This window comes from Heliangelus exortis, chromosome 28 (assembly GCF_036169615.1).
Source record: "Heliangelus exortis chromosome 28, bHelExo1.hap1, whole genome shotgun sequence".
Taxonomy (NCBI): domain Eukaryota; kingdom Metazoa; phylum Chordata; class Aves; order Apodiformes; family Trochilidae; genus Heliangelus; species Heliangelus exortis.
In genome coordinates, this window is record NC_092449.1 from 1,941,004 (window position 1) to 1,962,354 (window position 21,351).

Here is a 21,351-nt window from a genome sequence, read left to right on the forward strand (position 1 = left end):
CAAGCTGTGGCCTCCCCAGGGCTGAGTACCGTTCTTTGGGGTTCCCCTGGCCCAAATTCAGCCCTTACCGAACCTCAGGAGTTTTGCCCGGTTCCCCCTCACCCCCCCGGCTCCCTCCTTGCCCCCTCCCCGCCACTTCCCCCCGTGATGCCCCTCCCCGCCGGCAGGGGGCGCTGCAGCACCACGTGGCGGGCCGCGCGGCGCTCTGGCCGGTGGGCGGGCGGCTCTCGGTGGTGCCGGTGGCGGCGCCGGGGCCGGGGCGGGGGAGGGGAGGGGTCGGGCGGGCGCTTCCTGGCGGCGGCATCGGCGGGGCCGGGTTGTGCGTGGTGTCCCGCCGGCTCTGCGTGGTGTCCCGCCGCCACAGGCGTTCCTCGGCGCAGGCGGCACCATGTCGGTGGCGGGGCTGAAGAAGCAGTTCTACAAAGCCACCCAGGTGAGGCACCGGGGGACTCGACGGGGGTTACCGGCCTGTCCTGCCCGTCCTAACGTCCGCCGCTCCGCTTTCGTGACCCCCCCACCCTTCGCCGCTGCCTGGGCCGGCCGGCAGTGCCCTGATCCCTGGCTCTTATTCCCCCTCGGTGTCCCGCTCCGTGTCCCCGTTTCTCACCTTTTGCCAGCGCCCGGTTCTCCGGTGCCCCCCCCCCCCCCCCTCCCATCCCCACGGTGCCCCCGGGCCGTAGCGGGGGCAGGGCCGGCCTTTGACCGGGTTGGGAGCGGGTCCCAGAACCACAGAACCCCCGGGATGTCCCCCAACCCCTTCGGGACATTTTGGGGCCGGTCCCCAAACCCCAACCCCCCCAGGGCCGGTCCCGTACCGGGGAGCGGGGCTGCTGGGGGGACCCGTCCCAAATTCCGGTGTCAGCCGTACCCGGGGTCCAGGGGGTGTCACAGCTCTCCCCAAAATTCCTAAAAATGTTCTCTGGCTGCGGCGGGGGGGATAAATCCAGCCCCAGCCCTGCGGGTCCGGGATGCACCTGGAGAACCCGCCGAGTTTCTCAGCAGCTCCGGGATGATTTTGGGGATATAAAACCCTTGGAAAAGCAGCCGTGCAGCTGCAGCCCGACCTCGGGTGGCTCCTGCTTCCCGGATTTGGGGAGAGTTGGCCCCCCCCCGGGAAACGCCGTCGGAAAAAAAACAAAAAAAAACAAAAAAAAAAGGAATTTGTCAGACGTGCCGTTGTTTTGGTTGTTGCGGTTTTTTCGAGCCGAAATTGAGCCCGTCGTGCCTGATGGTAAAAGAGGGATTTTACACCGTCCTCAAGTCACAGTGGGGCTGCAGCTTTTTCCCCACAGAGTGGTGGAAATCTTCTCCTGATGGGGTTTATTAACGCTTTGTCCTCAGCCTCAGCGTGAGGGGTGGAAGTTCCTGACACACAAACCCCCCCTTCCCCCCCCCCCCCCCTCTCCGGGACTCAATTATCCTTCCTGCTGCTTGCAAACGAAGTCGTGATATTTCAGGGTATTTTTAGAACGATTCAGCAATCGCAAATCTCCTCCACTTCCCCCCTTGCTCGTGGCTTTTCTGCTCCTTTTTGGAATTTCTCCTTAATTTTGTGCGAGCCTCGGTTTCCAAGAACAAACTTTAGACCCCCTTAAGAGCTTTTGCTCCATCTCTTGCCTCCTTTCTTGGCCCTCTTGACAAAAATGCATTTTGCTGAAGCAACCAAGCAAAAGAGCAGATTCCTCAAGTCCTTCCCCACCCCCTTCCTCACAAATCCCGGTGTGGGTTGGGGGGGAGGAAGTGGAGAGAATTGCTGGGGCTTTTTTATGACTTCCACAGGGAACTGGTGTGCTGCAAATTTGGTGGAGGATGATTTTGCTGGTGTGGGGGTGTCGTGGGGCAATTAGAGGTGAAGGTTTGTGGGTGAGGCAGGAGCAGAATGTGTCTAAAATCATTTACCCACCTGATGAAACTTTATTTTGGTGGGGGATTTGTTATAAATTAAATCATATAGGGGGGCTTTGGTGGGTTGGGTTTGGGTTTTGGTGTTTTTTTTTTTTGTTACAAGTGTCTTTAAAAATAAAAAAAAAAAATTAAAACCAAAAATTAAACCCAAGGCAGCTGTCCAGGGAGAAGTAACTTGCCCAACAGGCAGACTTGGTGGCCCGTTCTCTCCTCGTGCCTGTGTGCACGTCACTCAGCACTGGGGCTGTGTTTCTCAGACGTATTAAAAGTGGGAGATGAGGTGGATTTGCAGCTGCCTCCTGTGTGTTTGGAGCTGTGTGGTGAGCTATTCTGTGGTCCTGGTTGCCAGCAGGTTTGCAGAGCTGATTGCATCTGCAGAAGCCAGGTCTGCTGGGAGGTTTTTGACCCCAGTGTCAAGTGGTGTGTGTTGCAGGGACAGTTTGGAGGTGCTGCTGCCCCCTTTGCAGTGCCCTGGGGAGGGGGGTCCCTGTGCTTTGGAGATGCTTTCACTGGGAGTGACTGGTTCCAGCTTGGCATTTTTCTGTCTTTTTCTCTCTCCCCTTTCCACCCTCCTTCCCTTTCCCTCTCCCGGTCCCGCTCCTCAGCTGCCCCTTGGCTGAAGGAGAGTGGAGGATTAGTTCTTGGTTTGTTTTGTTTTGTTTCTTTGGCTGCCTTAAAACTCTCGGATGCTGCCCAAACCAAACATGTGGAAGATCTTTCCTCAAATGCTACGTTTCATTCCACGGCTGTTGTTAATTGAAGGAGAACACAGCCAGGACTGAGCTCTGCAAGGACCTCAGCACTGCCAGGATAGTGGATTTTGAGGGACACCCCACCCCTGTACTCCAGGGGGTCCAGTTCAGGCTTCTTGGTAGCCAGAGGCACCAGGTTTTGGCTTGTGGGCTTCTGTTGTCTGATTCCTGTTAGCCCACAGGCATCAGACAGTCCAGAGATTGTCCTGCAAAAAGGAAACACAGACACACACGGGTGTGAAAATAAATCATAAATAAATCAAAAAGTCACACTGGCAAACGCTGCAGATGGTGAGCAGTTCTGCCTCTGCTTCTGGAACAGGTTCTGCTAGTTCACAGCAAAATGTTCTGTTACAAAAAAGAACAACAACAACAATAAAAATCCACACAAAAGGAAGGAGGAGAAATGGCAGCAGCAGCTTCCAGCTCCAGGGGTGGGAAGTCCCTCCTATGGGATCGGGACCATCAGTTCCTGGATCCAGTTTTGATCCATCAGGAATTTGCAGACACTTTGTGGAGCAGAAGTGGCTTCATTTGCACCATTTGCTGTTTGTGCAGACAGGGAGGGTTCCTCACAGCCTACAAAACATTCTGTCGACTTCTGGGTCAAACCTGCTGCACGAGTGGGGCGACTGCTGGTGCCCTTTTTGGGGCAAATAGGGTGTTTTAGGTGTGAGCCCCTGGCTGCCCAGAGAAGCTGTGGCTGCCCCATCCCTGGCAGTGTTGAAGGCCCCAGGTTGGATGGGGCTTGGAGGGAGGTGTCCCAGGGTTGGGACTGGATGTTCTTTAAGGTCCCTTCCAAACCAAACCCTCCCCTGATCAGTGATAAGTTGATTTGTCACTACTTGCACTACTTGCACTACTTGCAGCCTCAGCCCTGCCTGGCACTGTGCAGGTTTATCAGCTGCTGGCTTGAAGGGACAAGCCCAAGGGTGGTGGCAATGCTGGGGTGATAGGGGGTTGGCAAATGTGTCCCCTCCCTTGGGGACAGCAGGACTGTCCTGCCAGGGTTGTGCATGGTGGGAGGAGCAGCACAGTCCCTCCCCAGCTTTCCTGGAGCCCCTGGAAGGTGCTCTAAGGTCTCCCTGAAGCCTTCTCTGCAACAACCCCAGCAGAAGGGCTCCAGCCCTGTGTTTTGTTCTTCTCTGCAAGCAATAGGATTTGTCACAACAAGTCAACCAGCAAAGATGGGCAGGACTCAGGGCAGCCACTGCTCATCTGGTGACCAAATACTCTTTGAGTGCTTTAGGTACAACAGAGATCTTTTGGGGACACAAGGAATGGTTCTGATGGCAGGGGTCCAGCTCATGGAGCAGACTCAGCCCAAAGCAGGGAAGGCAGCTCTGCTTTCTGAAATGGGGCTGGCATCCAGCCCTGGGTGCTGCTGTCACCCCCAAGGGGATGAACACCCCCCCCAAACCTGTGTGGTCCCAACCTGAACCCTGCCAGGCCTGCCTGGGCTTCTGAGAAGGGAAAAGGAAACTGGGGAGCGATTTTGGACAAGGGCAGGGAGTGATAGGATGAGGGGTGATGGCTTTAAACTGGGAACAGGAAGATTGAGGTTGGACATTAGGAAGAAATTCTTTGGTGTGAGGGTGCTGAGCCCCTGGCCCAGGTTGCCCAGAGAAGCTGTGGCTGCCCCATCCCTGGCAGTGTTGAAGGCCCCAGGTTGGATGGGGCTTGGAGCACCTTGGGCTGCCTTGGGCTGTGGGAGGTGTCCCTGAACAGGACAGGGGTGGCACTGGTGATCAGGAGGTGTCTTCCCACTCAAACCAGTCTGGGATGCTGGGATTTGAACCTGGGCAGTGAGTGGTGGCTTGTGTCCTGCTGTGCCTGAGACAAGGGGCAGCTCCTCCTCCTCCTGTGGGTTGCAAAACCCATTTTCCATGGGGCAAGTTGTAATTACAACTAGCAAGCCCTTGGCATGCATCATTTCTCCTGAGCTTGCTGACTGCTCTCAAGGCTTCTGAAGGTATTTTTGAAGCTGAACAGCTGCCTCTTGCTTCTGCCTGACCTGGGATGTGCTCTGGATCCTCCAACAGATGCTTTGGCCTGGCAGGACCAGGCGGTTCCAGCTCCTTCTGTTTTCCAAGCCCCAAGAGCTCCTTCCTGCAGCCCTGGTGCTGTGGGGTGAGGGATCTGCTCCCAGGGCTGATACTTTTTTTTTTTTATTGCTCATCATGGTCACTTGCTCCTTCCCAGGCTGACACTTTCTTTCTCTTTCTGTGGCATCTTTGCACTGTGCTTTCAAACGTGTGTTTTTTTCCCCCCTCCCTTTCCCATTTTATACCTTTTAACACCCACCTTTTATATTTTTTTTTTTTTTTTTGCTTTTGAGGATAAGTCAACCCTTGTAGCATCTGGCTCTCTGGGGCATTCTCCTGTAGCCACAAGCTGCCTCCCCACTCCCTGCTGTTGATCCTCACACAGTTGGGTTTCTCCGGATATCCCAGATGTGCTGTGCAGTACAGGAGCTCCTGCAGGCAGGGAAAAGGGAAGTGCAGAGTCTGCAGGATAACCTTCCACATGGAAAACTTTTCTCTGGGCAGAGCTTGTCTTGCTGCAGATGTTGGGTTTGGTTTTTTTTTCTGCCTGCCCTTTGGCTTTCTTCTGCTCTGGTGGACACTGAGACACACCCCAAGTTCCTCTGCACATTTTTTGCTCCAACTTGGACTCCTGGAGTTCAAATTGTGGAAGGTCCAACCCCCAGCCATGAGCAGGGACATCTTCAACCAGGTCCTGCAGAAGCCCTTGCTGGTGGACTGGGGTTCAGACTTCACCCAGGAGAGCACCCAGAGCACCCCAGGAGGGCTTGAGGTGCTATTTTGGGTTCACATGTTCTTTTTGAGCTGTTCTGGTGGATTTTTCCGTGCCTGTGCAGCACCACTGGTGTGTGAGGTGGCTTCTGTCCTCTGTGGTAGGGTGTGAGGAGCAGGAGGGAGGTGCTGGGAGCAGGAGGAGATGCCAGGAGCAGGAGGAGATGTTAGGAACAGGAGGGAGATGTTAGGAGCAGGAGGGAGATGTTAGGAACAGGAGGAGATGTTAGGAACAGGAGATGTTAGGAACAGGAGGAGATGTTAGGAACAGGAGGGAGATGTTAGGAGGAGGAGGGAGATGTTAGGAACAGGAGGAGATGCCAGGAACAGGAGATGTTAGGAACAGGAGGGAGATGTTAGGAACAGGAGGGAGAAGTTAGGAGCAGGAGGGAGATGTTAGGAACAGGAGGAGATGCCAGGAACAGGAGGAGATGTTAGGAACAGGAGGAGATGTTAGGAGCAGGAGGGAGATGTTAGGAACAGGAGGGAGATGTTAGGAGCAGGAGGGAGATGTTAGGAACAGGAGGAGATGTTAGGAACAGGAGGGAGATGTTAGGAGGAGGAGGGAGATGTTAGGAACAGGAGGAGATGCCAGGAACAGGAGATGTTAGGAACAGGAGGGAGATGTTAGGAACAGGAGGGAGAAGTTAGGAGCAGGAGGGAGATGTTAGGAACAGGAGGAGATGTTAGGAACAGGAGGAGATGTTAGGAACAGGAGGAGATGTTAGGAACAGGAGGAGATGTTAGGAACAGGAGGGAGATGTTAGGAACAGGAGGAGATGTTAGGAACAGGAGGAGATGTTAGGAGCAGGAGGGAGATGTTAGGAACAGGAGGGAGATGTTAGGAACAGGAGGGAGATGTTAGGAGGAGGAGGGAGATGTTAGGAACAGGAGGAGATGCCAGGAACAGGAGATGTTAGGAACAGGAGGGAGATGTTAGGAACAGGAGGGAGAAGTTAGGAGCAGGAGGGAGATGTTAGGAACAGGAGGAGATGTTAGGAACAGGAGGAGATGCCAGGAACAGGAGGAGATGCCAGGAACAGGAGGAGATGTTAGGAACAGGAGGGAGATGTTAGGAACAGGAGGAGATGTTAGGAACAGGAGGAGATGTTAGGAACAGGAGGAGATGTTAGGAACAGGAGGGAGATGTTAGGAACAGGAGGGAGATGTTAGGAACAGGAGGAGATGTTAGGAACAGGAGGAGATGTTAGGAACAGGAGGGAGATGTTAGGAACAGGAGGGAGATGTTAGGAACAGGAGGGAGATGTTAGGAACAGGAGGGAGATGTTAGGAACAGGAGGAGATGTTAGGAACAGGAGGAGATGTTAGGAACAGGAGGGAGATGTTAGGAACAGGAGGGAGATGTGAGGAACAGGAGGAGATGTGAGGAACAGGAGGAGATGCCAGGAACAGGAGGAGATGTTAGGAACAGGAGGGAGGTGCTGGGAGCAGGAGGAGATGCCAGGAGGAGCTCTTGGCTGTTGTGCCAGGGTGGTGGTTGTGCTGCAGGATCAGGTGCTGTGATGAGCAGGTAATTCCTGAGGAGTTTGTTGGCACTGTCAGGATCCAAGTTCCTTATCTCAAAACGGGATTTTGGAGCAGGGAGTCAGAGCTTCTGCTGATTCCTGCCAGCCCAACCTTCCCTCCCACAGCACCTGGCCTGCTCTCCATTAATATTAACCAGGGCTGGAGTCCCCTGCAGGTCCCTGGTTTATCTCTCTGTCCTAATCTGCTCCTGAGGATTTGCAGGGCACAGGGTGGCAGCTGCCAGCTGGGGTTTGCCATGGTCACCCCAGGCCCTGAGCACTTTGCTGCCACTGAGATGGGTGTTTGGGTGCCCAGTGTTGACAGATCCACCTCTGATGGGTGAAAAAGAGGAGGAGGAGGAGGGGGGGGGGATGTCCTCTGGGCAAAGCTCTGGGTTAAGGGGACGGGGCTCATGTCACCTCTGGCCTGGGTGGTGACAGTGGCTGAGAGAGCTGTTGTATCCAGCTCCAGTGACAACATGGGGGATGTTTTCTTATCAACTCCCTCTCCTTTCCTTGCATGATTTGTTGGTGATGTTGTGCACTGGTTAATCATTGTGGGAGCAAGTTTTGCCTTTTCTGAGCATTCTCCAGCCTGCCTGTGTCTCGGGTCTCCACAGCAGTCACTTGAACTTGGCTTTTTAATTCCCTTTTTAAGATTGCTTCCACAGCCACTGGGCTCCCATAGTAGTGAGAACTTGGATTCTTGGGAAGGCAAAGACAGAAAACAAAGATGGAAAACTCCAGCTCTCTGTGCCTGGCTCTGTTTTCTCCCCTTCTTTCTCATCTCCACCAGGGAAAGTGTTGTCCCACGTTGGGGACAGGAGAAGGGGAGGTGACTGGGATTGTGTGGCCTTAGGAGTGCTCCTCATCCCTCCTGGTGTGGTGATCCTTACCTTGGGGCTGTCTGGCTAGAATTAGCTGTTTATTTATTTAATTATTATTATTAATTATATTATTATTCTTTATATATTTATGTTATTATTTATTTTTATTATTATATATTATTATTTATTTTTATTTATTAATAATTTATTTATTATTTATTTATTATTTGTTATTATTTATATGGGTTAGGAGTGAACTTTTGGAAGTGCTGAGGGGGATGATTTCTGGATGCAGTGGAAGGAAATCCTTCCTTCCCCTTCTCCTCCCCAGTACTTCCCTCCTGGGAAAGAGCAAACTAGGGATGAGATCAGGCAGGCTGGCTGGTAAAAGCTGATTCATTTCTTTAGCATATTTATTTTTTTGTGGTTGTTTTTCCTTCTCCCCAATCCCAGCATATGCCAGTCCCTTTTGCCAGGGCTCGTGGCCCCAGCTAAACCCTGGGTGCTAAAACTGGCAGCTCCTCCCACCCCTGACTGCAGGAAAAAAAATCCAAACTGCAGCCTTGATGCTCCTCTGGGAGGGAATTTGTGTGCAGGGGGTGTGAGGGGTTATGACAAGACTGCTGCAGCCTGTGTTGACGTTGCAGTCCCTCCTGGAGAAGGCAACACTGATAAAATACAGAAATTTATTTTATTTCTGGTCTTTTCAGTAGCTGCTCCCACACAGGATGCCCGAAAAGGCTAGAAACAAAACCAGTCCCTAATGCAGGATGGCTGGGTTCCATCTCAACACCTTCTCCTGAGAACTGGGGGTTGCTCTGCTCCCTCCTTGCCCACTTTTTCACTGCTCTGATGGGGACACGGAGCTGCAGCTCCTGGCAGCCCAGGGGACATGATCTGCACCTCTGCTCCCTCCTGAGCTGTGTCCTCCCCAGGCCATGTCCCCTTCATGCCATGCCTGGGTCCCCCTGTGCTGTTGTCATCTCCCCCTGTGCCATGGCTCTGTCCCAGCCTTTCCTCAGGGATCTTCTCTGGGTTGGGGTGGGGGGTAAGGGTCCAGCTGGGAATCCCCCTCAGTATTGCCCAGCTTCTCTCAAGCACCTGGCTCAGTGCAAGATCCAGCCCCTCTTGGCCTCTCCTGGCTGCTAGAAAAGCAATAATTATTATTTTTTTTAATTATTATTTTGTTTCTAAGAGTCTCCTCTTCCTCATCCCTTTCATCAGTGATGGTTGGGCTTGATGTCCTTAGAGGTCTTTTCCATCCTGGATGATCCCATGACATGATCCTCCTGAGGTCCTAGACCTGTCCTGCTGCTTCTCCTGCAGAGTCCACCAAAAGGGTGTCTGGGCTGCTCCTGCTTCCAAGAAAACCCTGGAGCCTGGGGCATGTGTCGTGAGCTTGTTAATAGAACTGGTATTTCTTTTTTTTTTTCCTTTTCAAGCCACCAGGAATTTTAGAACCTTCCCATCTCGTATTAACTGACAAGTAATAAAGTTCATGAGGGTGTCACTAGAAGTTGAGTGTCTCTCCATAAGGGAATTTTGTCTTTCAGGCAGAAGAAAAAAATTTGCTTGAATCAAGCTTTCAGGGGCTTTTTCTAATTGAGAACATGCTTCCTAGTTCACCCTTGAGCTTCAAACCCAGGCTGGATCTTCTTGTTGGCCCAGACTTATTCACCAGTGACAATTTATTAGAATCATGGAATGAGTTGAGTTGGGTTGGAAGGGACCCTAAAGCTCATCCAGTCCCCCCCCCTGCCATGATCAGGGACACCTCCCACCAGCCCAGGGTGCTCCAAGCCCCATCCAACCTTCAACACTGCCAGGGATGGGGCAGCCACAGCTTCCTTGGCCAACCTGTTCCAAGGTCTCACCACCCTTAAAGAATTTCTTCCTAAAGTCCAACTTAAATCTCCCCTCTCCAAGTTTTAACCCATTTCCCTTGTCCTGTCCCTACCCCCCGTGTCCAAAGCCCTCCCCCAGCTTTCTTGTAGCCCCTTCAGATATTGGAGGTTGCTCTGAGCTCACCTGGGAGCTGAACAACCCCAGTCCCTCAGCCTGGCTTCTCAGGGAACTGCTCAACCCTCCCAGCATTTTAGTGGCTCTATTGACCAATTTCTTGACCAAATCCATTTTGGCTTTGCAGGACTGGTTGTGTTCAACCCCAACCTTGCCACCACCATGATGAAAGAGGTGGAAATATGCTGAGAAATTATTTACTCACAAAGCAAATCTGCTGTGTCAGAAGGTGCTGGGTTCTGCACCCAAAAGGGTTTTTTTTTTGTTGTTCTTTTTTTATTCCCTCCCTGCTTATCTCCACTGTAACCTCTCTGTGGTGGAGCCTGTAGGAATCATCTTGCTCCTTTCTGCCACGTGTCAGTGCACGTGGGCTGGGGATCACTTGGGGAAGGGGGCACAAATCTGGAGCACCAGATGTTGGTGTGTCTGTTCCCATCAGAAAGCTCCTCCTGATTGTGCTGGGTGAATTTCAAAGTCCCAGGGAGTCTCCGTTTTGGTTTTTTTTTTTTTTTCTTCATGTGCCTGTTCTCAGCAGGGATAACAGCATGGAAACATCAGCTGCCCCAGTTCCTGGCACACCTCTTGCTCTGGCCATGCAGCCAGAGAGTCATCCCCAGAGCAAAAGCAAACTGCAAAGGGATGGTTTGGGTCTTTTTTTCCCATTTAAACCCTTCTGAAATGATTATTGGCAAGTGTTGGTGATGCACAGTAAGCTCCCTGCAACTCCCTGGAGTGAGGAGGGGGTGGTTGATCTCCTTAATAACAAGCAACAGGACAAGAAAAAACATCCTCAGGTTGTGCCAGGGGAGGTTTAGATGAGATACTGGGTGAAACTTCTTCACTCCAAGGGGCATTAAACCCTGGCCCAGGCTGCCTGGGCAGCTGGTTGCCATCCCCATCCCTGGAGGGCTTTCAAAGCTGTGGATGGATGGGTGCTGAGGGACAGGGTTTAGCCCTGGACTCAGTAGAGTTGGGTTCATGGTTGGGCTGGATGATCTGAAAGGGCTTTTCCAACCAGAACAATTCTGTGATTCTGTAAAAAAATGGGTTTGGCACCATCTTGCATGGGCTGGAGGTGGGGAAGGCCCCATACAGAACTCTTGGAGAAGCAAGAGTTTAAACTCTTGGAGTTTGAGCTGGTCCAACACCTGTTCCTGGGTTGCCCCCAGCAGTCTCAGGGATGTTTTATCCCTCCTTCCCTCTCTCCTTCCCCTTAGGATGCTGTGCTCTGGTCTGATAGGCACAAAGCCCTTCCTAGTATTCAAACTAACAAGGAAAATGTGTGTTTATAAAGTTCTCACTGCTTTCTCTCCTGCTTTGATGTTTGTGTACATTGAGATCTCACTGAGTTTTCACTTGGCCCACGCTGTCGATGTTGAATGTGCTCTGCATGCAGCTCCTGTTACCCTCTCCCAGCCAGGATGAGGGGGTTTTGCCTTCCTTTTGATGGAGCAGAGCTGCTGCCTGAGCCTCAGCAGGTTTTTTTATCTCCCTTCTGCCTGCAAACCTGCCTGGAAGCTCACCTGGGCTCTTCTCTGAGCTCATTAACACCGTCTGCCACCCAAAACTGGGACCAAACCTTTTAGGTAATTGCTCTGTGTGTGTCTCATCAGCCTGGTTTGGTCTTGTCACTGCAAATCTGGAGGTTCTTCTGCCTCATTCTCAGGTTCTTTCAAGTCTCCAGGCTCTGTTGCTGAGTTTTTTTGTTTTTTTTTTTTTCCTCTGGGTGATGCCAGTTGGTGTCAGGAGCCCCAGGGAGGGGTTTTTTCATCTGTATTGCTTTGCACAGGAGCAGGGATCATAGGATGGTTTGGGTTGGAAGGGACCTTGTAGATCATCCAGTTCCAACCCCCCTGCATGGGCAGGGACACCTCCCACCAGCCCAGGGTGCTCCAAGCCCCATCCAACCTGGAGCCTTCAACACTGCCAGGGATGGGGCAGCCACAGCTTCTCTGGGCAACCTGTTCTAGTAGACACTGGAGACACTGCCTACTGTTCCACTAGACACCCTCAAATTAAAGATTTTCTTCCTCATGTCTAACCTAAATCTCCTCTCTGCAAGTTTGAAACCAGCAGTTTCAGCTCCATCTCTTTTTTCCCCTGGGTCTGCAGAGGTCGGGTGGGGTTGCTGGGGAGTGATGGCTCAGCAGCTCTGCAGGAGTCAGCCTGTGATTCACTTGGAGGCTCTTCCCAGAGAGGAGGTCAGGAGGATGGGCAGGAAATGTGGATATATTCCACAAGGCAAATATTCCACGTTTTCCCTTGCTGGAGAGGAGGGAGGGCTTCCTCTGGGTGGCTGTGGGGACTGGAAGTGGGTGAGGAGGAGGAGGACAGTGAGAGGAGAGATGCTACTTTTCTTCATTATGCATTTTTTGTTTTCCCTGTTAACTTGACCCAATTATATTTTGTTGGTTTGTGGTTTTTTTTTTCCAGCTGAATAGAAATGATGTCTCACTTGGTACAGAGCATGTGAGGAGGAACTAATAATAGGAGCAAACATTTCTGATGCAAATGGCTGTTGCTAGCTGTTGGGAGGTGTTGCCTTCCTTTCAGCACGAATATTTCCAGCTTCTCCCCATGGGGAGAGCTGCATTTTGAAACCTTTCTCCTTCTGGGTGAGTCTGATTTTCAGGCAGCCTTGTGCCCTTCCAGCAGGATGGTTCAGCATTCACCCAGGCAATACTGAGGGAGGGAAGGAACGTCTGGCTGCCTCCTGCTGGAAGAGGTCTCTTGAAGAGCACAGAGCCTCCTAAACAGGGATCCCAGACAGGGTGTGAAATAATAAACATGAGGAGGGGGGTTGAGGAGTTATAGAATTGGCAGGGTTGGAAGGGATCTTTAAATCATCCAGTTCCACCCCCCTGCCATGGGCAGGGACACCTCCCACTACATCAGGTTGCTCAGAGCCCCATCCAGCCTGGTTTCAAAAACTTCCAGACTTCCATCACCTCTCTGGGCAACTTGTGCCAGTGTCTCACCACCCTCATGGTAAATAACCTTTTCCCAGCATCTAATTTGAATCTCCCCTCCTCTAGTTTCTATCCATTCCCCCATGTCCTATCACTACCCCAGATCCTAAAAAGTCCCTCCCCAGCTTTCTTGTAGCCCCCTTCAGATACTGGAAGGCCACAAGAAGGTCTCTGTGGACCCTTCTCTCTGGACTGGATCTCCTTCTCTTCTCCAACTCTCTCAGTCTGTTTTCACAGGAGAGGTGCTCCAGCTCTGATCATCCTCGTGGCCCTTCTCTGGACATGTCCCTCCTGTAATAGGGACACAGGACTCCAGTGGGGTCTCACCAGAGTGGAGCAGAGGAGGAGAATCCCTCCCTCACCCTTCTGGCCACACTCCTCTTGGTGCAGCTCAGGACACTGAGGGCTCATGGTGAGCTTCTCATCCACTGGTACCCCCAAGTTCTTTTCCTCAGGGCTGCTCTCACCCCAGTCCCTCCCCAGTTCCCCCAGCAAAGAGGCAGCAGCTGGGTGGTGTGGTGGGTGTGTGTGTTGTCCTCTGGCCCCAGCTCTGCCAGCAGGACCTGCTGGCTGCTGCCAAAGTGATGTGTTTTTTTTTTAATTCATGTTGTCCCTGTTCCTCTGAGCCCATCTGCAGGCTGGAGATGAATCATCCCATAGCATTTTGAGGAGGTGGCTCCCTAGAAAGCCTCCTTAGCACATGGCAGCTCTTTCTTTGTGGTTCCCCAGTAAGAAGATCACAACCTGAGGTCACTTTGAAGGCTTCTCTGCCTTGTCAGGAGGGAAAGGGAAGGAGCTCATCATTGTTCTGGGCTGCCCTTCCTCCTCCAAATCAAGGCAATTCCTCCAGTGTTGGGTGGAGAGTGGCTGGATCCTGGTCTCAGATGGTGAGGGGGTGGAAAGCTGGGTCTGTTTCTAGACACGTTTCCCTGGTGCACATGTCTGGAGGCAGCAGAACACCTAGGAATGCACCTTGGCACCATCACCAGCTTGGGTGCTGAGTCTCTCAAGGGACTGGCCCCTCTGGTGGCAGATGGGAAGAGGAAAAATAAAGGCAAGAAGGTTCAGGAGAAGGTTGAGGGCTGGCTAACAAAGTGAAAACACTCCTGGGAGCTATTTAGCAGGGGGACCAGACAAATCAGGTGGCTGGTGGCATCAGTAGCCCCAAGACAGGTTGAATCAATGGTAGGGCTGACACCTTGCTGGAAGGGGCAGGGGGCTGAGAGCTTTGGTTCCTGTTCCTCATCCTCTACTCACGTCCTGCAGCCCAGCAGGGATGAGATGGGGTCTGCCCAGTCACAGCTACCTCGGGGTGCTCCCTCTGGCACTGACCTGCTCTTCACAGCAGGGAAATGTTTGCTGGGAGGGTGGTGAGACCCAGGGTCTGGCCCAGGTTGCCCAGAGAAGCTGTGGCTGCCCCATCCCTAGCAGTGTTGAAGGCCCCAGGTTGGATGGGGCTTGGAGCACCCTGGGCTGGTGGGAGGTGTCCCTGACCATGGCAGGGGTGGGAATGGATGAGCTTTAAGGTCCCTTCACACCCAAACCAGTCTGGGGTTCACAGAAACATCCAGGTTGGAAAGGACCTCTGAGATCCTCAAGTCCAACCCTTGCTCCACTCCCCCCGTGGTTCCCAGCCCATGGCACTGAGTGCCACATCCAGGCTCTTTTGAAATATCTCCAGGGATGGAGAATCCACCCCTTCCCTGGGCAGCCCATTCCAATGTCTGATCACCCTCTCCAGAAAGAAATTCTTTCTAATGTCCAACCTAAACCTCCCCTGGCACAACTTGAGACCTCTTGTGCCCTCTTGTCTTGCTGAGAGTTGCCTGGGAAAAGAGCCCAACCCCCCCCTGGCTCCAACCTCCTTTCAGGGAGTTGGAGAGAGTGATGAGGTCTCCCCTGAGCCTCCTCTTCTCCAGCCTCAACACCCCCAGCTCCCTCAGCCCTTCCTCACAGGACTTGTGCTGGATCCCTTCCCAGCCTCCTTGCTCTTCTCTGGACCTGCTCCAGCACCTCAATCTCCTTCCTGAGCTGAGGGGCCCAGAACTGGACCCAGGACTCAAGCTGTGGCCTCCCCAGGGCTGAGCACAGGGGCAGAATCCCTTCCCTGGACCTGCTGGCCACGCTGGTCCTGAGCCAGCCCAGGATGCCATTGGCCTTCTTGGCCACCTGGGCACACTACTGGCTCCTCTTCAGCTTCCTGGCAATCCAGACTCCCAGGTCCCTTTCTGCCACTCTGTGCCCAGCCTGGAGCTCCCCATGGGGTTGTTGTGTTGAACCTCATCCCGTTGGGATCAGCCCAACTCTCCAGTCTGTCCAGGTCCCTCTGCAGAGCCCTCCTGCCTTCCAGCTGATCCACACTCCCCCCAGCTTGGTGTCACCTGTGAATTTGCTGCTGATGGACTCAATCCCCTCATCTAAATCATCAATGAAGATATTAAACAGCACTAGGCCCAACACTGATCCCTGGGGGACACCAATTGGATCAGCACCACTCTCTGGTGGCCTCCAGCAGTTCCCATCCCATCCCAGAGTGCTCCTGTCTGATCCATGGCCTGACAGCTTTTCCAGGAGAATCCTATGGGAATGGTGTCAAAGGCTTTGCTGAATTCCAGCCAGACTCCATCCACAGCCTTCCCCTCATCCCCCAGGCAGTCACCTGATGATAAAAGGAGCTCAGGTTGGTCAGACAGGACCTGCCCTTCCTAACCCCGTGCTGGCTGGGTCTGATCCCCTGTCCATCCTGCAGGTGCTGTGTGATTGCCCCCAGGATGAGCTGCTCCAGAACCTCGTCAGGCACTGAGGTCAGGCTGACAGGCCTGGAGTTTCCTGGGTCCTCCTTTCATCCCTTTTTGGGGATTGCTGTGACATTCACCAACTTAGAATCATCTGGGAGCTCCCCAGTGAGCCAGGACTGTTGATAAATGATGGAGAGGGGATTGGAGAGCTCTTTCCCAGCTCCCTCATCACCCTGGGGTGGATCCCATCTGGTCCCACAGACCTGTGAGGGTCCAAGTGGCTCAGCAGGTCACAAACTGTTCCCTCCAGGATTACAGGGGAGCTACTGTGGAATCTCTCCCTCTTGTACTCTTTCATCTTCTAGCACTTGGTCTTCTCTCTTGGGGTGGGCTAAGAGGGTCCAGTGGTTGCACAGCACAAGGGCCACGAAGCTGCTGGGTGTCTCAATCTCCCAGCTCTTCAGAGCACGAGGATTTCTTAGGGAAGATGCCTTCCTCTTCATTACAAGGCTCATGCAAAAAACACTTGGACCTGTTTTCTTCTCCATAAAGTAGGTCAGAAGTTGCTCAGGGTGTTGTGTGCTTTGCTGTGGGTGTGCCAGTCTCCTTAAACTGGGGTGTCTTCGGCCTCTCAGCACCCTCCTTCCTTAAGAGAGGGTACCTTCCAGTTTTCATTAAAAAAAAAAAAAAAGCTTAAAAGCCTCTAAGGAGCCAGAACACAGGTCTACAGCCATAACAGGGACAGAACTGTGAGCTGTGGGCAGCGTCCAAGTTCTTAGTTGGGTTTGAACATCTCCAGAGGTGCTTCCTGATCCTTTCTTCCCAGCCCCTCTTGCTCACTGCCTTGGTGGCCAGGAGCTGGAGATGTTCCCAGAGTGTCAAACCCCCCCATGATGTTTGCATCCTCCTCATCCCCATGGGCGTCTGCTGTTGGACCAGCACCTTCCAGTCTTGCTTCATTTCCAAAGGGTTGCACCAGGAAGGTGACAATTAACTTTTAATGAGATGCTTCGTGCTGATGGGGAGAAGGCAGCATGTCAGAGCTCAGGTATCTGGGAGGGTTGGCCACCCAGACACCTCTTCCCAGGCCAGGAGCTTCTGCAGGTGCTTGGGGAGGATCTCTGGGTGTTCTTCAGGCACTGCTGAGCTCCTCCTGGCCACACTTCTGGAAACAGAGCAAGTTTGATTGAGACTTTTTAGGAGCCCTGCCAGGACCCAGCCCTACTCACAGCAGCTAAGGAGGAAATTGTCCCCTTGGCTTCATGGAGCAGCATCTTAACACTCCAGTGATAAAGCTGCCACTGAAGACAACACCAAACCACACTAAATGCTGAGCCTGAGCAGCAGCCATAGCTTTATGGAGGTTTTAGAGAGCATTCCACTGATCTGTGTCTGGTTCTGGAGCCTCCAACACAGGAAGGACTTGGAAAGAGTCTGGAGGAGGCCCTGGAGATGATCCAAGGGCTGGAGCAGCTCTGACTGGAGCCAGGCTTAGAGTTGGGGGTGTTCACCCTGGAGAAGAGAAGGGAGCAATGGGGAGACCTTAGAGCACCTCCCAGTGCCTGATGAAGCTCCAGAAAAGCTGGGGAGGGGACACTTTGGACAAGGGCAGGAAATAATGGGATGAGGGGTGATGGGTTAAAACTTGAACAGGGGAGATTTAGGTTGGACATTAGGAAGAAATTCTTTGGTGTGAGGGTGCTGAGCCCCAGGTTGCCCAGAGAAGCTGTGGCTGCCCCATCCCTGGCAGTGCTGAAGGCCCCAGGTTGGATGGGACTTGGAGCACCCTGGGCTGGGGGAGGTGTCCCTGAACATGGAAAGGGGTTGGGACTGGATGAGCTTTAAGGTCCCTTTCCACCCAAACTATTCCATGAGTCGATGCTCTGTGCCACTGGGCATGGCTAGAACTTGGCACTAGTGATCCCAGCTGACCTTTGTTTTTTTTAATTATTTCTCTGTGTCTCTCCCAGGCTTGTCCTCAAGCCCTTTTCTAGATGTAAAATTAAACATTTACAGCACCTTTTAAAAATTCTTTTCTGGGCTGTTTTTTTTTTCTACTGGGCTTGCTCTTTCCTGCTGCAGGGGGTCAGGCCAGAGCTGCTTCTCTGTTTGCTCATCCCTGGGGTGTTTTTTTTTAATTTATTTCTCAAAGGGAACTTTCTGCTAAGAGACAGGGAGGAAGAGGAAAGCTTTGATACACCAGCATCAGGCAGGAGAAGGTTTTCATTCTACAGCAGGCAACTGTTTGGGTTGCCAAGCTGGCTTATGTTGGATGTATTATAAATAGGGCTGAGTGTTTGCTCTGGAAAAAAGGAAGCAAGCTTGTTTTTTAAAAATACTAGTTTTTGTGGGTTTCTTGGGGTGTTTTGGTTGTTTGAGGCTGTGGGGATTAGGGATCATTTCCCATCTTCAAATACCTGAAGGGTAAAGAGCAGAATTGCAAAGCCAGGCATGAAAAGTCCCATAGGAAAGGTGTTTATTAGCAGAAAGTGACCCCAACTTGTGCCTCCTGCATCCCTGGCTTGGGCAGATGAGGGCCTTCAGGATGGGCTGTGCTGCAGCCCTGCTCTCCTCTACTTTTCCAGGTTCTCCAAACTTCCAGGGGGAAGTTTGGTTGATGGCCTCTTTCCCCTATATTTATCCTCAATTTTGCTGATCATGCTGTACAAAAATCTCCTTTTTTAATCATAGAACCAGAGAATAATATGGGTTAGAAGAGACCACCAAAGCTTATCCAGTCCAACCCCCCCCCCTACCTAGATCAGGTTGCTCAGAGCCTCTTCAAGCCTCACCTTGAACATCTCCAGGGGTGAGGCCTCAACCACCTCCCTGGGCAGCCTGTTCCATTTCTCCTCCATCCTCATGGGGAAGAACTTTTTCCTAACATCCAGTCTAAATCTCTAATTTCAAATACAGTTGGCTCGGTTCGGTTTGGTCCAGTTGGGTTGGGAGACCTGGCATCCCCTCAGCCCTGCTCTCTGAGTGCCTTTCTCCAGGTTTTTGGGGTCTGTGGGTTTCCTGGTGGTGTGGGCAGGCAGAGACCTGTCTGACTGTCTGTCTGTCTGTCTGTCTGTCTGTCTGTCTGACTGTCTGTCTGTCTCTGGTGGGACGTGGCAAGGCAGGAACGCTCCCGTTTCTTTCTTTGCCCCAAGTTGTGGTGGAGCTGAGTGGATGAGCTGAAGGAATGGTGAGGCTGGAGGAGGACTGGGTGGATTTTGTGCTCTAAGTCACAGCCTTCCCTCCCTCCCTCCCTCCCTCCTCCCCAAGAGCCATTCCTCAAGGAGCCCTCTTCACCTCCCCTGTCCTTCCCCCTCCTGGCCACGCAGCATCCCTGCCTCTCCCCTCAGCCAGCCTCCTTTAAACAAAAGTGCTTTTATTTCTGAACATCTCCCACCACGTCCAGCCTTCTGGTGGCTTGGGACTGGCAAGGGGTGGTGCAGATGGCTCCAGTTCCCACACCCCTGCCAAGGGAAGCCCTGGTGGATTGGTGTTCCCTGACTGAGGCTGCAGGAGCCACAAAGCAGGACCAGGAGCTGCCCCTGGGTGGCAAGAAGTCACCAGGTTTCATCCCTTGGGATTAGCAGGATGGTGTAGGCTGGATGATGGAAGACATGAGGACACAGACACCAATGTGTCTGTGCTGTGCACAATCAGAATTGTTTGTGTGGTTCACTACACTTCACAGTATCCTGATATCTATTGATTGATCTAAAATTTGCACCTCAAAATGCTCTTTCTATTAACATAAAACCTTATCTACCCATTCCCACTGGAGGCACCTGGTACCAGGACATAACATTGTCCAGATGGCAAATTCCTGAAGATATTTACAGCTCTTTGTTCTTCTTCAGGGTCAGGCAGTAAGCAGGGAATTCACAACATTCCTCTGTCCCATCCAGGCCTCCTCCTCCTCTGCTGTCCTCCTCCAGCTGGATGGGTGCTGTGTCTCCTGGTCATGGTCACTCAGCTCCAACCTGGAGCCTTTCTGGAAGCCACCTCCCTGCCCTCAGCTCAGGCTGCAGATACCTAGGGCAGGTTTCACCTCCTGGGATCCTTTAATTAATGGGGAGCAAGGGGTTAATCCCTGCCCACCCTGCCTGCACCCTCTGCTGCTTCTCTTCCCCTGCAGGGTGGTTGGGGTGCCAGGAGAGGTGTCCCAGCTGCAGCAGATCCTCCTCTGGCTGGGTGATGCCACCCAGCTGGGTTCCCTTGTGCTGATCTTTGTTCTAGCAAGGATTTGGCTCCAGCTGCTGTGGGTGCAGCCCAGAGCTCCTGCTCCCTCCTGGGAACTGCAGCAGGGCTGACTTCAGCTCAAACCCTTTAGTGTGTGCCCTGTCCTGGCTTGAAGAAAGCAGAGGGCAGAGTCTGGGGCTCAGCTTTGACACCTCCCCACCTGCTGCTCCTCAGTGTGAGCCTGGGAGAGAGTGTTTGAGCCCCTGGGTTTGGTGAAGGAGTTGGAATCATCAAATCCCACACTGGTTTGGGTGTGAAGGGACCTTAAAGCTCCTCCATTCCCAACCCCAGCCATGGTCAGGGACACCTCCCCCAGCCCAAGCTGCTCCAAGCCCCATCCAACCTTCAACACTGCCAGGGATGGGGCAGCCACAGCTTCTCTGGGCAACCTGGGCCAGGGGCTCAGCACCCTCACACCAAAGAATTTCTTCCCAATGTCCAACCCAAATCTCTCCTCTTCCAGTTTAAAGCCATCACCTCTTGTCCCATCACTCCATGCTCTTGTCAAAAGTTTCCCTGTCTTGCCTGTCCCACATCTGTCTTGATTACAGCCTCTGTGAGAGGTCAGGTTTCCAGCCATGGGGGCAGACAGGTGTATCCTGTCTTTTCCTTGCTGTTCAAGGAATAGAAGTGCAGAAGAGTTGTCACCACATCCTCAAAAAGCTCCTGAGCAGCTCCTGGGAAGCAGCAGCAGCAGCAGCATTGCACCCACCACCTCCCAGCTGCCTCCAGCCAAGCTGGGCACTGCAGGCAGTGTGAGGATGGATGTTTCCTTCCTCTCCTCCTGCAAGCAAAGGGGGAGCTTCCTGGTCAGCTTGAGCCCAAAGGTCAGCACACACTTGATGGCATTCGTGGGCACTTTGCACCATGAGGTGGACCACGTGCCACTTGGGTAAAGCTCAGAATCACAGAATTAATCTGGGTGGAAAAGCCATCAGTTGTCATCAAGTCATCAAGTTGACTTAGACAGGCTGGAGAGTGACTTAGACAGGCTGGAGAGTTGGGCAGGGAGGAACAAGATGAAATTCAACAAGGGGAAGTGTAGAGTTTTGCATTTGGGGAAGAACAACACGATGTCCCAGTATAGGTTGGGGGCTGAGCTGCTGGAGAGCAGTGTAAGTGAAAGAGACCTGGGGGTCCTGGTAGATAAGAGGATGACCATGAGCCAGCAATGTGCCCTTGTGGCCAAGAAGGCCAATGGCATCCTGGGGTGCATTAGAAAGGGGGTGGTTAGTAGGTCAAGAGAGGTTCTCCTCCCCCTCTATTCTGCATTGGTGAGGCCACACCTGGAGTATTGTGTCCAGTTCTGGGCCCCTCAGTTCAAGAAGGACAGGGAAGTGCTTGAAAGAGTCCAGCACAGAGCTACTGAGATGATTAAGGGAGTGGAACATCTCCCTTATGAGGAAAGGCTGAGGGAGCTGGGTCTCTTTAGTTTGGAGAAAAGGAGACTGAGGGGTGACCTCATCAATGTTTTCAAATATGTAAGGGGTGAGTGTCAGGGAGATGGAGTTAGGCTTTTCTCAGTGGTGACCAGTGACAGGACAAGGGGTAATGGGTGTAAATTGG

General features: G+C 52.6%; 1 protein-coding gene across 3 annotated transcripts in view; it reads left to right on the forward strand.

The window, feature by feature from the left end:
• The first annotated feature begins 252 nt into the window (after positions 1 to 252).
• SH3GL1 (SH3 domain containing GRB2 like 1, endophilin A2) overlaps positions 253 to 21,351 on the forward strand; it is a 35,468-nt gene continuing 14,369 nt past the window's right edge. For all 3 annotated transcript variants that reach the window (XM_071727725.1, XM_071727726.1, XM_071727727.1), the window contains exon 1: positions 253 to 433. In XM_071727725.1, coding sequence (XP_071583826.1) covers positions 389 to 433 — 45 coding nt within the window. In that variant the 5' untranslated portion in view covers positions 253 to 388. The remainder of the gene's footprint in view (positions 434 to 21,351) is intronic.